The sequence below is a fragment of the Branchiostoma lanceolatum genome, chromosome 4, assembly GCF_035083965.1.
Source record: "Branchiostoma lanceolatum isolate klBraLanc5 chromosome 4, klBraLanc5.hap2, whole genome shotgun sequence".
NCBI classification, from domain to species: domain Eukaryota; kingdom Metazoa; phylum Chordata; class Leptocardii; order Amphioxiformes; family Branchiostomatidae; genus Branchiostoma; species Branchiostoma lanceolatum.
In genome coordinates this window covers 13630017-13644699 of record NC_089725.1, presented here as the reverse complement: position 1 = coordinate 13644699, position 14683 = coordinate 13630017, and the positions used below count along the sequence as shown (strand labels likewise).

General features: G+C 44.1%; 3 protein-coding genes across 4 annotated transcripts; 2 read left to right on the top strand and 1 right to left on the bottom strand.

The window, feature by feature from the left end:
• Positions 1-128: 128 nt before the first annotated feature.
• Positions 129-6513, top strand: LOC136432703 (prostaglandin G/H synthase 2-like). Its single transcript, XM_066424171.1, has 9 exons — positions 129-244; positions 1075-1131; positions 1565-1678; positions 1980-2123; positions 2514-2839; positions 3217-3547; positions 3821-4107; positions 4545-4692; positions 5227-6513. The coding sequence occupies exons 2-9, from the start codon at positions 1080-1082 to the stop codon at positions 5610-5612; spliced, it is 1788 nt and encodes a 595-aa protein (XP_066280268.1). The 5' UTR covers positions 129-244; positions 1075-1079; the 3' UTR covers positions 5613-6513.
• On the bottom strand, positions 6473-11698 carry LOC136432707 (histamine N-methyltransferase-like). 2 transcript variants are annotated; one of them, XM_066424177.1, is made up of 5 exons: positions 11594-11698; positions 8988-9192; positions 8575-8675; positions 8231-8444; positions 6473-6891 (listed from the first exon to the last, which is right to left on the bottom strand). In XM_066424177.1, exons 2-5 carry the CDS (start codon positions 9181-9183, stop codon positions 6524-6526), a joined length of 879 nt encoding a protein of 292 aa, XP_066280274.1. In that variant the 5' UTR covers positions 9184-9192; positions 11594-11698; the 3' UTR covers positions 6473-6523. The 2 variants fall into 2 exon arrangements, with proteins under 2 accessions (XP_066280274.1, XP_066280273.1); XM_066424176.1 differs by lacking the exon at positions 11594-11698 and adding an exon at positions 9839-10144.
• Positions 11276-14670, top strand: LOC136432706 (histamine N-methyltransferase-like). Its single transcript, XM_066424175.1, has 5 exons — positions 11276-11321; positions 11481-11669; positions 12358-12458; positions 12853-13066; positions 13899-14670. The coding sequence occupies exons 1-5, from the start codon at positions 11294-11296 to the stop codon at positions 14252-14254; spliced, it is 888 nt and encodes a 295-aa protein (XP_066280272.1). The 5' UTR covers positions 11276-11293; the 3' UTR covers positions 14255-14670.
• The last annotated feature ends 13 nt before the right edge of the window (positions 14671-14683 follow it).

The window sequence follows — 14683 nt, the reverse complement described above, 5'->3', positions numbered from 1 at the left end:
TTGTTCCAATGAACGCCACAGGCCTAGGTGTCTGAGGGTAATAAGTGTCTCAAAGGACACATGAAAGTTGAGAGACCTGAATATCAGCTTATACATTGTACAGCACACGTCCCATCGCTGCGTTCTGTGAGACCAGGTGGTGTTGACGAGGTTTCTGGAGTTTCAGACTCAAAGTAAGCACCCACCCCCTCTTATAGGCCTCTTGACGTGGAGTCTGATCTAGCTGACACCCATTCGATCCCTGGTAAGCTACTTGCCTGAATGTTTTGGTTTAGATCCATGTAGCTTCAACAAACTATAGATATATCTGTATGCTATTCTTTTTTGTGTGACCTGTACCTAACCCAGTGGCTCACATGTGTACAATAAAGGTCTTCATCCGTTTTTATAACAAATTGACTGATGCTTAATGGGTGCACTACACGATAAGGTAAAATATTGGTCGGCGTATCTCATGAAGCTGCTACCGTTTTAACTAAATGATTATGAAATAATGAAATGAGCATCGACAGGGCGGAGACAAACTCGGGTAGAGTGTTAACTCTGGTGGCAGGGTTTATGTTGTTTCCCTGCCGGCGGAATTAGTGTCTCCTTACGCTGACTGGCTGCCTGATATTCAGTCTAGAAAGAGCATCGAGAAGTATTGACACGGATGATATTTCTGCACAGGTATAAGTGATTATAAGGAATCGTGTTATGAAACACACAAGGAAGATATGATACAGAACCGAGAACAGACAACCGACAAAGAAAAATGTTGGACACGATGTAAAAACAGTACGAAATGCCTGAGGAAATACCAGTTTTGTTTAATGATGCATAAACTAGTTTCGTGCCTATTTATAAACATCCTGCAATTTTAATGACATGAAGAGAAACAAGTGCTTTAGAAAAAAGCTGGCATTTTGCCCGGGTTTGTGTTTGTGTGAAATGTTTTCTCCAGTTATTGCCTTAAATCTGCCGAAGAAAGTCACTCATTGGCTGTAAATTTGACTTCTGGCATCAGAAGCCTATATTTTTGTAGTGGTCTAAAGTAAACCCGACAGAGCTGTATGTCTTCTTGTTTTTCCACAGGTACAATGAATATCGTATGCCTGATTGTAGTGCTGCTGCCTGCACTTGTTGCCGCAGGTGAGGAGAGTGCTTCCATTTTCCATGGTAGTATAGAAAGGAAGGGTTGATACGGATTTCGGAAAACTGTCTTACTTTTCGTTCATTTTGAGCAAAATACTAATTTTGTATGAAGATAACAGATGTAGCGGCTGGTTTCGAAAGCCAAGTGACTATAAAATGAGAGGTTTGTGATGAGACAAAATGAGACTGCGTCTGATGGAACCGTTCCATACATAATAGCCAGCTAGTGTGTCAATTTGGTGTGGTAAGGGCTAGGGTAATATAGTAAGGGTTGAGTGTTACAGGTTAAAAGACATAGTTGTTGGGGTAAGGAGTAATATAAGTTAAGATGTGGGTTAGGTGTAGGGTTAGACGTTAGTTGTAAACGGTTTGGCGTTATAGGTAAGGAAATGAGTGTGCTCACCAGATTCTTGTGTCCATACCCTGCCAGTCAACCCGTGCTGCTCGTTCCCATGTGAGAACCAAGGCGTGTGTATGAGGGAGGGCGACGGCTACACGTGTGACTGTACCCGTACCGGCTACTACGGACAGAACTGTCAAACACGTGAGTATACTTCACCTTCAATCAATGAAGCCAGAAGCCATCTACACATACTAGTACATCAGGGCATACTGACCTTCACTCGACAGAGACGGTGGGCGGTATACGCTTCCTGACACTTATGACCAATGGCTGCATGGCTGTAAAGTAAAGTGATCTAGATTTTATTGTTTGAAACCAAGTGCACGACTTAATATATTGAAATCATGTATGTCGTCCTTGCTGAGGTAGATTAGTCGCCCCACCTGGCGGCAAAAGTTACGAAGTGCACCGAGTTGACAGTGTATCTCTCTCTCCCGAACAGCGGAGTTAGGGACGGTCGTCAGAGTTGCTCTCAGACCCAGTGATGAGACGCTTGACCACCTGTTATTCAACTATAAGTGGCTCTGGAACATCATCAACAACATACAAGCCTTGCGCAACTTCCTCATGCGGACGCTATCCAAAGGTAAGGGTACATCCAATATGTTATAAACCGACACCTCAGATTTTTCCTTTCAATAGAATCATACTTCATGCCTCCAACGAAGTACATTTCCTGGTTTAAAGAATACCATTGATAGAGAAAATACATTTTGTTACTTACATATCTTATATTTGTTACTGTAGGTTTCATACTGTAGTTTTAATGCCATTTTTTTTTTCTTTCAGTAAACGTCCCTGTAACAAACAGTATTTTTTCCTTTCGCAAAGTTTATGTTTTCAGTTATACAAGGGTGGAGCGACTATGGTGTGGTTCTGTATGTAAGTCAACAGCATAACTCGAGAAGCTGTTGATGGATCTTCATGATATGTTTCTTTACTTGTTTGCATTTTGATTGTCTATTTACCCCCGCAGGCTATACAGGCAAAGTAGACAGCCCCCCACTGTACCACACGGGCCATGACTACACGACCTGGGACACGTATTCGGACCGGTCCTCCTACACCCGCGCTCTGCCCCCCGTCCCCGCGGACTGCCCCACCCCTATGGGAACCAAGGGCCGTAAGGAGCTCCCCTCCGCCGAGTATCTCGCAGAAACATTCTTGGCGCGCAGGACGTTCCTCCCCGACACGAGCCGACGCACCAACGTACTGTTCGGCTTCACGGCGCAGCACTTCACTCATCAGTTCTTCAAGACGGACTTCAAGAAGGGACCGGGTCGCACATGGAGCGACCATGCGGTGGGTTCTTCTCAAAATCATGCTTTCCCATAGTCTTTCTCTTTCAAGATTTGTATCCGTTCAGTTCTGTTTCCTATCCTCTTTTCATTATCAACACATTTAGAGCACTAATGGAACCTACACTTCATTCAGAATCGTACGTATTTCTGGTGCTCCATGTAGCTAGCTGGTCGGGGCGTCCACGTTTATAAAATAGAGACCACAAAAACGGTGGAGAATTTGTAAGGTTACTGGGTAGCAAAAGAAACCACTAGTCACATTTACATAGCATGCTTAATTTTTGCTAGAGTTCGGCACTCTGTTTGGCAAGAAGTCAACACGCCCAAGATGATGGAGCTAAAGGCTGATAAGGGCCTATTCCCCTCTCTTTTGTCCAGGTCGACATGGGCCATGTTTATGGTGAGACCACCGAACGGCAGCATCAACTCCGCACCTTCAGGGACGGGAAGCTGAAGTACCAGCTGGTGGATGGAGAGATGTTCCCGCCCGGTCTACAGGACGCCCCGGTACACATGCTCTACCCTCCGAACGTTCCCGAGGAGAAGCGCTTCGCCCTCGGGCACGAGTTCTTCGGGCTGCTGCCGGGACTGTTCGTGTGGTCCACGGTTTGGCTGAGGGAGCACAACCGGGTCTGTGACGTCATGAAGGATCTGCACCCTGACTGGGACGACGAGCGGCTGTTCCAGACCGCCAGACTCATTCTTATCGGTAAGAAAAAACGTTTACAATAAGCCAGACTGTACGTAACTCTACAAAGCGATAAAACTTGGCATTTGTTCAAATTACAGGTGACTCTGATATGCGATATTTCTTTAGAACTTGACCTTGTTTTCAAAACACCAATGAAATATAGTAATAGACAAAAATCATTTAATTCAGCAGCGTCCTTCCTAGTATCCTTTTGCTTTGACCAAATTCCTGTTGATTGTATCTGCTATTCGCAAAACATTGACCCTAACCTTTGACCCTTGACCTCCCAAGGTGAGAATATCAAATTCGTCATCGAAGAGTACGTCCAACACCTGGCTGGCAAAAACTTCAAACTGCTTTGGGACCCGGAGCTGCTGTTTGAAGAGAAGGTCCAGTACCAGAACCGGATATTTGTGGAGTTTAACCACTTGTACCACTGGCACGCACTGATGCCTGACCAGTTCCACATCGATGGTACCACGTACGACATGGAGGACTACCTGTACAACAGCCACATTGTCTTAAAACACGGGTTTAACGCCACGGTGGACGCCATGTCCAGACAGATAGCAGGACGGGTGAGTGGAACACATCTATACACATATGTCATACCTGTGCCGGGATAATTTTAGAATACAACACGGTGTATTCAATATAACCCGATATACCAACCCAACCCGCGGGAGGGCTGGGGCCGAGGGTAATGAGGAATACACCGTGCGTGTTGTATTTATTTACGGCACGGAGTGCGCCGCTGTTGAAAATTGGAATACCGATTGGAACGTTGGAATTGCCTTTGTTGCAATTTTATGTTGGAGAATTTTCTCAACCTCTGGCGCATTTCACATTGAAATATTTTTTTTGGTGGGTGAGTACAAAATACAACACGGTGTATCACCTTCGGTACCAGCACTCCCGCGGGTCGGATCGCCCTCAGAGCCTAGAATGTATTGCGTTGTTGGTTAATCTTTCGGAGACATTCCAATAACAAAAGTTATAATTTTCCTTCCTCCAGTTCGGACCAAGGAACATCGGACCTGTCAATCTTAAGGTCGCCGTGGAGACCATTAAGGCCGGGCGGAAGCTGAGGATGCAGTCCCTGAACCAGTACCGGAAACGGTTCGGCATGCCCCCATACAAGACCTTCCTGGAACTTACAGCAGGTTGGTGTGTGTACGACTTGAGTAAGAAAAGCCTACGCACTGAGTACTACTGCGTTAAGTACTCTCGAACCAGTTTAGCTCGCTGAAGAGTTTAACTTCCACTGGCAATGACAGAAAAACAGACACTATGTGCAGTATAGACAGCAAATTCAGAAATACAGTTGATTGCCACTGGAAATCCCATGGTGCAGTAGCTCTTTTCGACAAGAACAATCAAACGTCCAAAAGACTGCGACCCTTTCCAATAGCGAGCATGCCGGTTGAGCAACAACAGCCGTGATTCGGACTCTACTTTCAGAGCAGAGTCACTAACTAGGCTATCTGGTTTATTACGATTGCTATCTGGTAAGGGCCTGGTAACTTCTAGGCTGAAAGTGTAATGTTTGTCTTTCCACAACAATCTTGGATTTACCATCTTGCTAAAAACGATACATGCTACATGTTTATGTAAAAGGGATGTACTTGAAAAAAGCTGCATACGTAGACAGTGCTAAGCTTTATCCGTACTCAGTTGTCTCCTTTTCCCTTCTCCAGGTGACGCAGAGATGGCTGCGCAGCTGGAGGAGGCGTACGGAGACATCGACACGGTGGAGCTGTACTTTGGGTGGGCGATTGAGAACCCGATGCCGGGAAGCGTCCTCAGCCAGATGTTCGTCAGGATGGGCAGTACGTTCGCCTTCACGGGCACGCTGTCCAACCCCATCTGCTCCCCGGGGTGGTGGAAACCCAGCACGTTCGGAGGGGAGGTGGGCTTCAACCTGGTCAAGACGACCACCCTGAAGGACCTGTTCTGTAGGAACATGAACGGGCCCTGCGGTCTCGTCACCTTCGCCGTGCCTGAAGATGTGGAGCCGACCGGACTTCCAAAGGAGGGAGCTGCTTCTCAAGACAAAGGAACGTCTCAGAACGAAGAACTATGAAGGGGTATTTGGCTGGACACCGGTGCCCGACACTTGATTAATCATATTGTATCATATTGTATTATCAAAGATCAACCAATAACGCACATTTGTAGGAACAATGGGATAATATCTTTTAACGAGGTCAGTTTGAATTAGACATATGATTATAAGGTTTATGGCCCACTTTTTTGTCTGTATTTACGGTGACTTAACGCCTGACCAGTCAGGCACCATGCATGGAGACGGTGTGGACCCCACATGACAGCTGACAGGACCTCTGTTTCAGTACCAAGGACATCAATGACATACGCATAGTCACTCCACTTCACTAACTCGAGCACAGTCAAAACCAGGGGCTGCGCGACTACGCAGGCTAGTCAATCTCACTCTGACTCGTAATAACAGGGCGGCGCCTTTGTGGAACGACACCTATGTTCAATATAGAATGCATGCGATAGCTAAATGGTAGTACTATCATTACAATTATCAAGTTATCGACTAGCAACCCCTCCTAAAGCTTTTCAAATTCTCTGCATAAAAACGTTGTTCGCATAATGTATTTTCTGTACAGTAAGGTCTTAAGAACTAAATGATACATAGTTTGCAAGAATGGACACTGTGGCTAATGCCTTTTTGAGACAATTTGTTTGACTTTCTGTATTCTGTATAACTTAACACGCACTTCACGGACATAGATTTTTTCCTACAGCCTTTTATACCCTCAGCGTATTTGCCTCTTTGTGTATATATACATGATGAACAATTTCAGTTTCCTTTGCCTTAAGGGATTTCTCTTATTAACACACAAACGTACCACCCATGTACCACACATTCAGACAACTGTAGGTTGCAAAAGAAAGACGAAAAACAGCATACGCTTGATTAAAGAGACAATCTTTATGGTCTGACCAATCGACAATTCTGTATGTTTATTCCCCTTTTTTGGATGCGACAATAACTTCGAATTTTCTTTTGTGAAGAAACTTTCCACCAACCACAGACGAATTACGTCGCAGGTACTCCAAAGCCATTGATCTCATTTCTGGCATACTGGACACGTGAGGCGTCTGTGTCAAGAAATCGAGAATCTTCCTTCCCTCTTCTGATTCTTCATTAAAGCACTCTGAGATGTTAACGTTGAATGCAAATCCATCTTCATCTGAAGTGACGTAGCTGATGCCCTTTGCGTCAAGCCAGTGTTTGACGTCATCGGACGTACGAAGTGACGTCTCCAGACGGTCACCTTGGCCGAATTCCTCCCACAATTTGTACCACAGCTTCGCACCAGCATCCTTGCCTGTAGATGTATAAGAGGCACAGTAAGACTTGAGGCACGGGAGGAACTAAGGTGCTAAGGTTAGGTAAGGCTTCAGTGGATCAATCTTGGAGCGAAATGGTATCTGTAGCACAAACTTTATGCTACCTGATATATAACGTTGGGTAACCTAAATTCGGGATTTTTCCGATAATGGTTGACTGAAATCAATCTAGCAGAACAATAAACCATCCTTTTTTTCTATTATTCTGTCAGTATCATGTACTATCTTTGCACTAATCATATATATGGTAGATTTTGTCTCTAGTCGTGCTGACACCATAATATTTCAACTTCAAACTACCGTCCGCCGCACGCACAATTACGGTGCTGTCGGACAGGGGGGCACATTAATTCGGGAGAGAAGATTCGTCTTGAATATCTTACCGCTAATCACATTTTATACAGCAGCTATTCGTTCTATCCTTGGCTTGAGGAGAGTGCTATGGATATAGACGTGTCCAAGTAAAAAAAATACACGAAAAAACGGCCGTACCGCACACATCAGGCCAGTTCGGGAACAACCCGTGTGTTGAGTCGGTAGAACTTCACTCAAAGTCGGCCCATCGTCATCATCGGGCAACGTGTAACGTTACATTATTCATGGGAAGTTAGCTGGATGCCGTAGCAATGGTAATACCACTATGTCCATGTGTTCCTTGTTGTGTTAGGAGCAAACTTTGAGGAAAATATCTTCCTCAGTCCACTATCACACGCAGCATTTAGACAAAAAGTGTTCCTCACAAACCTTTGTCGTCTGCTTGACAACAGGATTCTGGTTAACAATATGGCGGCGGGAAAATACACGTGCCGTAGGTTGTAGCAACAGAGAGGAGTTTTTATGATTAATCACACTTAGAATCCAGTTGCAGGTTAGCAAAAGAGATTGTAATAAGTTGTCTTATAAATAATTGTGTTTAGCAGGCAGGAGATGTGACATTTGTCTTATAAACCAGCGAACAACCGTGCTGGGTGATTCTCCCACGAAGCCCCCAGACTCTGTCAATAAGGGACGGAGAGTTTTTGACGTCGCCAACTTCTAATGCATGGTTATCGAAGCTTTTCAGCCAGTGTTCTGAATACGTTAGTCTATCTGCTTTGCATTGCTGGCGTTATAACTGATTTTGCATCTAGCACATATCCCTAAATACCCCGTTTTCGAAAAATCCCGACTTTAAGTACCCCACGAATTTAGGTTACCCAACGTTATAACCTGAATGGGGGAAGAAGTGATAAATATTTTCAAACCGGTCAAAATACTAATATAACAGGCTCCGCCCTTCAGCCGTCGCCAAAAACAAAATGAAAGCTGCTCATTTACCTGATTTAATGGCAATTAATATGTAACCACCATCTGCAAGCTGTTCCCACATGTCCCGCAAGGTGGCGTGAAGGTCTTCCACATGGTACAGAACGTGGACTGCATGGACCAAGTGGAACTTCGTGTCCTCCTTTGTCTGGAAGTACTCTTCTGCTGTCTGCTGGCGCCAGTCAAACTTCACAGCACCGAGACTCGTGTCTTCACTTACCCCTGCCTATATACAACAATATGAATATCAATATACTAACCATAACGTCTGACGTTGAAATGAATTAAACGAATAACGAAATGAAAGCATGCACCAAAACTGAAAAAGGTTCACCATTCCTAGAAAAGATTCCCACCTTGTATAACTCGATCATTTCCTCCGACGGTTCCACAACTCTGTTATACACACTGTTATGACGTTGTAGAAGCTTCTTTAGAATGGCGCTGTCAACATCACCTGTGAGAAAACAAAATGGTTCAAGGTTCAAGTGATAATTCAATGTTGCAGAATTATTAGAATGGACCATTTCCATTTTGTTCCTGTGGATATGAGAGCTGAAGACAACGTTTATATATATTGTGCCCTTAGATGTACATTTTTAACATGGACCATGTTACGGATCCGCTCGCCCTTACGTTGGGAAAATGGAGAACTCTGGGCCATACAGTGTGCATGCGCCACACAGACATAACCATGGTATTGTGTAGCTTGCCGGCTTGCGTTACCCATAAGTCCGTATCCGGAATAAGGTCGACATGGCGGTCTCACCTGATCCACTCCCTATCCCCAGCACACGTACATCGGTTCCCGGCTCACACAGGGTAGAGTCTGGAAGTTTTGCTCCAAAGGACTGGCAGTAGGCGGGGTCTCTGTTAATTTGGTCATTACCGTACGCAGCTCGTAAGGCCCTCATACATGCCAGGTACCGCTCCGGGGAGTAGTTGATCAGCCTTCCGACCTCCATTTCGTTTTTCTGTGGGAATAGAATTAATTGCTTGCTTGCTTGATTGGTTGACTTGTGTACTATTTATTTACACCTATGCTTGAACTTTGTGCATTTGGGTTTCCTTGGAAGTCAGTCTAGCTTGACTGGGGGGACTACCTAATTGTGTTCAAAATCAATAAATAGATAAAGAAATTAACGTATATATCAATTTGACGATAAGCTAGTTCGGAGTTGCTACTACGCATGTGCAATGTCAAAGGTGAAGGCCCCCGAGACGTGAACAAAACCCGGCGGGGCGTTGTTATGCAAATCAAGACCATGTCGGGACGAGCACTGTTTTCAAGCCGGGGGCCTTCACCTTTGACACTGCACATGCGTAGTAGCAACTCTGAACTAGCTTATTCAATGATGCCTGGCTATTCAGTGAAGGCGTATGATGTTTAGAGTATCAGGTCAGCTTACGTACAGGACCAGTTTACGTAGAGGTTGGGTAATCTGGTAAGAGACAATATCTCTAGTTTTTGACAACAACTCCAAATTCTGGTTCAGTCACTGACGGAAGACAACAACGTCTGACCGTTTCCAAAATATATCCTGTTGTTTGAGTAACTTAGTGGTATCCTGCTTATCTTACTACATGAACGTCTAACATTCATCAACATATGCAGATTACCTTGGGATTATTGGGTCGCTACTGTGCTAGACGAGTATAGAAGGAAGGAAAACGGACGTAAGCTGCACACGGTTGGATACCAGACAGGAGAATCAGACCTCGAAATCCTTCCAAACTGCTGTCTGCAGGTATGCAAAGTAATCATAGCCCCAGGGAAATGATTGGCTCCATTAGGAACTAGGTCAGACAACTATAACGAAGGGGCGTGTTCAGTATCGCTTAATGGTGGCCATCTTGAAAAACACCTGAGGTGGATTACTTATGCCTCTGTCACATTCTGAATGGGGCCCGTCGGGGTGAAGCTGATTTAGGCCCCATCCGAACTCTGACCTCGGGATGATTCCGGCTTGCTACAGTTACTTCAATGACAGTAGCAAGCCGGTATCACCCAGAGGTCAGAGTTCGGATGGGGCCTAAATCAGCTTTTAAAATGCCGGAAAATCTCTGGCAAAAAAATCATAGGGGTTGAAACCTTGAACAGAAAATCCAAGGAGATAAAACCTGTATATAATCCGCTATATGGGACCCAATGGACAGATGTGATACGAAAGTAGCTGTCTATTATTATATTCTCGAGCGAAAACACACACACACTGAACACACACACACATGAACACACACATGAACACACACACACACACACACACACACACACACACACACACACACACACACACACACACACACACAAACACGTTTGCATGGCGCAGACAAACAGAAAGAGGCCAGGGCACAATGTATGTTAGCACTCAGTCTTCTTCTGAGGAGCACTAAATTCCTGAAGATGGTGTTTTATCCCAATAGAATATGATTCTAGGAAGTAAAAAATGCATTCAAAATATCAGATTAAGTACCCTCTTGCCCCGCACGCATAAAACATTCAGTATTTACTAGGCTACTATCTACTAGGCTCCACAAGTACTCTCTACTTTACGGGTGTCCTAACATTTCAAGTTCACGGGTGTCCTAAGCCAGGGAAGGAGGAATTACAGGAGGCCATTCTTCTGGATAACAATTAGGAGACAGACTTCCTCGTTGATGTGCTTAAACTTCCTGCTATTGTGGAAAATGCGGATAGTAACATGTAGCATAGAACAACGAAATAGCGTTGCTGAATTGCACACATCTGAATTGCTAATCTTGTCATTGCTAATCTTGTCCTTGCAAATGTTGTTTCGTGCCCTATCCCAAAGCCATCTTGCGGAATATGTGGGAATAACAGACAGATCGTTTTGTCGGGAAGGCATTTGACTTCCGTCTATAACCGTCTGAGTGTATGGACATTTATATAAAGCTAACAATCATTGAGTGAACAGCGCGAAACACCGAATCACTGGTGGGTGTCCATATTTTATGTGTCATAAACTATACGCCATGTCCCTGCTTACAACAAAAATGTACCCTCCTCTTACATTTGACTGCCAGCCAAAGAAATGTCAAAGTGCACGTCCTGAAATGAACCCCGACAGCAACACCATGGCGGGTATGCGTGCATGTATCTTATACTTTTGGTAGAAACATTTCGTTGACCTATATCCCACGACTATGTTACTAACTTTAACATGTACGTAATGAAGAAGCCATTCAGCATTACATGTTTACCCTGAACGTTTTCTCATGAGTAATTATCGCACCACGACAGGACGTGAAAATTTTGGAAGATTGAACCGACACTTTCCAGAGCGGTATGTGGCAGGTTTTAGAGCCTTTCGGGCGGTGTTAGAGAGAGGGAAAGACAACCTCCAACTGTCTTACGGATCAAAGGTTCCAGACTCTACCCTGTGTGAAGCGGGAACCGACGTACGTGTGCTGGGAATAGGGAGTGGATCAGGTGAGACCGCCATGTTGACCTTGTGACGTCAGTCGCATGTGTCACTCACGTCACACAACTCTGTGTGACATTCTAAGATAATGAGGGTATTTGAAGGTTAACTCGGGCAGAGCTGCAAGACTTTTCAATACAGCTGTGTCAGTTGCCAATTGCAAATGATATTCATATTCCCCTCCCTATACAGGGAGGGAATATATTGTTTTTGCTGGCGTGTTCTTCTTTCTTCTTCTTTCTTCTGCCAAGTTCATATTCCCTTTCGGTAAATGCAATGGATGGCATATTGGAGGTGTAGGTAGCTTTAGAAAAGGGGAATACAATGGAATGTGAGTTATGCTAATGAGGACCCAATTTGCATAATTCATGCAGCGACTTCTGGTTAATGGGAGAGAAATATCTTGCATTTTCTCGAAAATGTTGCCTTTCTAGTTTAGTATAGCCTCTGGTATATCTGTCTACAGTGTGACCCATAAAAAACCACGGGCCAAACAAACACAGGCTGAACCTTTTCTTGGCAGCGGGGTGGGACTGCAAATGCCTTGCAACTAATAATCATTTGTATTCACTAATCCAAGCCAAGGAGGTTAAATACTAATCCAACCACGTACTTGAGGATCCGAGACCAGAATCTTACATAGTCGATCTTTTAACATTGCATTAGTTGGAAAAAATGCTTTTGATCTATTTACAGGTGAAGTTGATAGCGCCATGTTGAAAAGGCTTTTACAACGCCACAGCGGTGTGTACAACAGGGTTGTGGAACCGTCGGGAGAAATGATCGAAAAATACAAGGTGGTAAAGTTCGGTACTCTATCGACAAAACTGTTGATCTTTCTAATCAATGTTTGCTTTGCTTGAATATGCTTAGATCAATTTTACAGTAGTAGGTCTTTTTTTAGATTTGGTTGTCGGGCACGTCCGAGTTACGGATTGCGTTCATTCAGAGGGGACGTTAATCCTTTTGGTGGGCCCGGTGTCCTTGGTCCCGTCTGGGAAGACCTAGGCGGAACGTTTCCTAGATCTGACGTAAACACACTCGGGAAGGGCAGAGGTGACCCGGTCGACGTCGCTGTGCTTGGCTATACGCTTACGCTTCGCCTCATCCTGAGGACGACCGCTTAAATTCTTCTTAGTTGTGTTGTCCAAAAATGTGTCATTGATATCTATACAATGGTAAATCCTGTAGGCACTGGTGCGTGAAGACACGAGTCTCGGTGCTGTGAAGTTTGACTGGCGTCAGCAGACAGCGGAAGAGTACTTCCAGACGAAGGAAGACACGAAGTTCCACTTGGTCCATGCGATACATGTTCTGAACAACGTGGAAGATCATGACGCCACCTTGCGGAACATGTGGGAACAGCTTACAAATGGCGGCTACATGTTAGTCGCCATGGAGTCAGGTAAACTGACATTTTGCACACTAGTTTGATCCCAATATGACCTTGTAATAACTTGCTCATTGAGAAATAATGACAACTTAATCATATCGTAACGTGAGCCACACGTATGAAATGTTGTACTCACAAAGATTGTCGTAAGGCCACAGCAAGTAAATTTTATGGATGACATCCTCCGCAGACTCCAAAATTAAAGAGATAGGGCGAAAAAAAAACAAGGCGGGCCAAAAAAAACAAGATTCCTATATTTGAGATCATAAGTCTTGTTAAACAAGAATTGAGGCGACGAAATATGATATCATGACCAACAGGTCTTTTATTCCTGTATTCAACCAATGAGGTTTCATATATAATATAAAACGTCATTGATTCAATGTAAACATGTCCTTGTAGATGTGTATACATCTCAATAGACTAACTACAACACATGCATAAAAGAGCTTGTTGTACCATCATCTGAAGCAACTACACTGGGAATTCAACAAGACCCCCCCCCCATTATTTATATAATGTTCTTGCTAGAACAAATGCAGAAAACAGCTTGTTATTATACCATCATGGGCAGGAACTACAGTGGGTATTCATATGCAATGAAACACCTTAGACTGTCAACGTTTACGACATATTTGCCAATTTTTTGTATGTTGACCACCGTCGGAGGGCAATAAAATTTCTTGTTTTTTATTTCGAAATCAGGCGAAAATTAATGAGCGCGCTGATGTCATCCATAGAAATTACTTGCTGTGGCCTAATAGTAGAAACAAAAAATATTTTCTTCTTACAGTTACTTCTACCTGAACTTATTACTTACACTGTTCATATTTCACATTTACAGATAAGAGTGATTGGGGGAAACTGCAGTACAAGTTGTGGGATGATTTCGGCCAAGGTGACCGTTTGAAAACGTCATTTCGCACGTCCGGTGACGTCAAACGATGGTTTGACACAGCAGGCATCGGTTACGTCACTTCGGAGGATGAAGTCAGCGTCAACGTCACAGAGTGTTTTAAGGATGACTCAGAGTCAGGGATGATAATTCTCGACTTCTTGACGAAAACACCTTACGTGTCAAGTGAGCCGGAAATAAAATCAATGGCTTTAGAGCACATTCGATGTAACTCGTCGGTGGTCGACGATAAGGTGATATTTAAAGTGATCAAAGAAGTTGTCATCGCGTTCAGAAAGAAGTAATGGTGCTGCTGTTGCTGTTGTACCCCCTCCAGTATACCACTGCATGTTAACACGTTTTGTTGTGCTGATAGTTTACGAATCGCAAGGCGGCGTTGTTAGTTTTTGTAGCCTGACGCAGTTGTACTTGCCACTTTGTATATGTCATCACAGTCACGTTATCATTTTATCATACATATGGAAATTCATTGGTCTGACTCTTCCTGGTAAGCGTTACCAAATTAGCATGTGATATCACGAGCAAACACCGTCTGACTACTGATTTCGGTGACCTGTACTTTAATAGCCCCTGAGAGCAAAAATGCACAACAAGGATCGGATCTTCATTGATTATTCATTTGCACAATAGCCATGTCGGCAAGTCATCTAGATGTAACGCCGGTCTGCCTCTGTGAATACTAACGGTTGCAGTTTGTGGACGATTGTCTTCGC

Coding starts and splice junctions, on each gene's coding strand:
- LOC136432703 (XM_066424171.1), top strand. CDS start 1,080: ATGAATATCGTATGCCTGATTGTAGTGCTGCTGCCTGCACTTGTTGCC. Junction 2,124..2,513: donor CATGCGGACGCTATCCAAAG/GTAAGGGTACAT, acceptor TTACCCCCGCAG/GCTATACAGGCAAAGTAGAC. Junction 4,693..5,226: donor CTTCCTGGAACTTACAGCAG/GTTGGTGTGTGT, acceptor TCCCTTCTCCAG/GTGACGCAGAGATGGCTGCG.
- LOC136432707 (XM_066424177.1), bottom strand. CDS start 9,183: ATGGAGGTCGGAAGGCTGATCAACTACTCCCCGGAGCGGTACCTGGCA. Junction 8,676..8,987: donor GGGGATAGGGAGTGGATCAG/GTGAGACCGCCA, acceptor GTTTTCTCACAG/GTGATGTTGACAGCGCCATT. Junction 8,445..8,574: donor AAATGATCGAGTTATACAAG/GTGGGAATCTTT, acceptor TGTTGTATATAG/GCAGGGGTAAGTGAAGACAC.
- LOC136432706 (XM_066424175.1), top strand. CDS start 11,294: ATGAACCCCGACAGCAACACCATGGCGG. Junction 11,322..11,480: donor CGACAGCAACACCATGGCGG/GTATGCGTGCAT, acceptor GCACCACGACAG/GACGTGAAAATTTTGGAAGA. Junction 12,459..12,852: donor AAATGATCGAAAAATACAAG/GTGGTAAAGTTC, acceptor TAAATCCTGTAG/GCACTGGTGCGTGAAGACAC.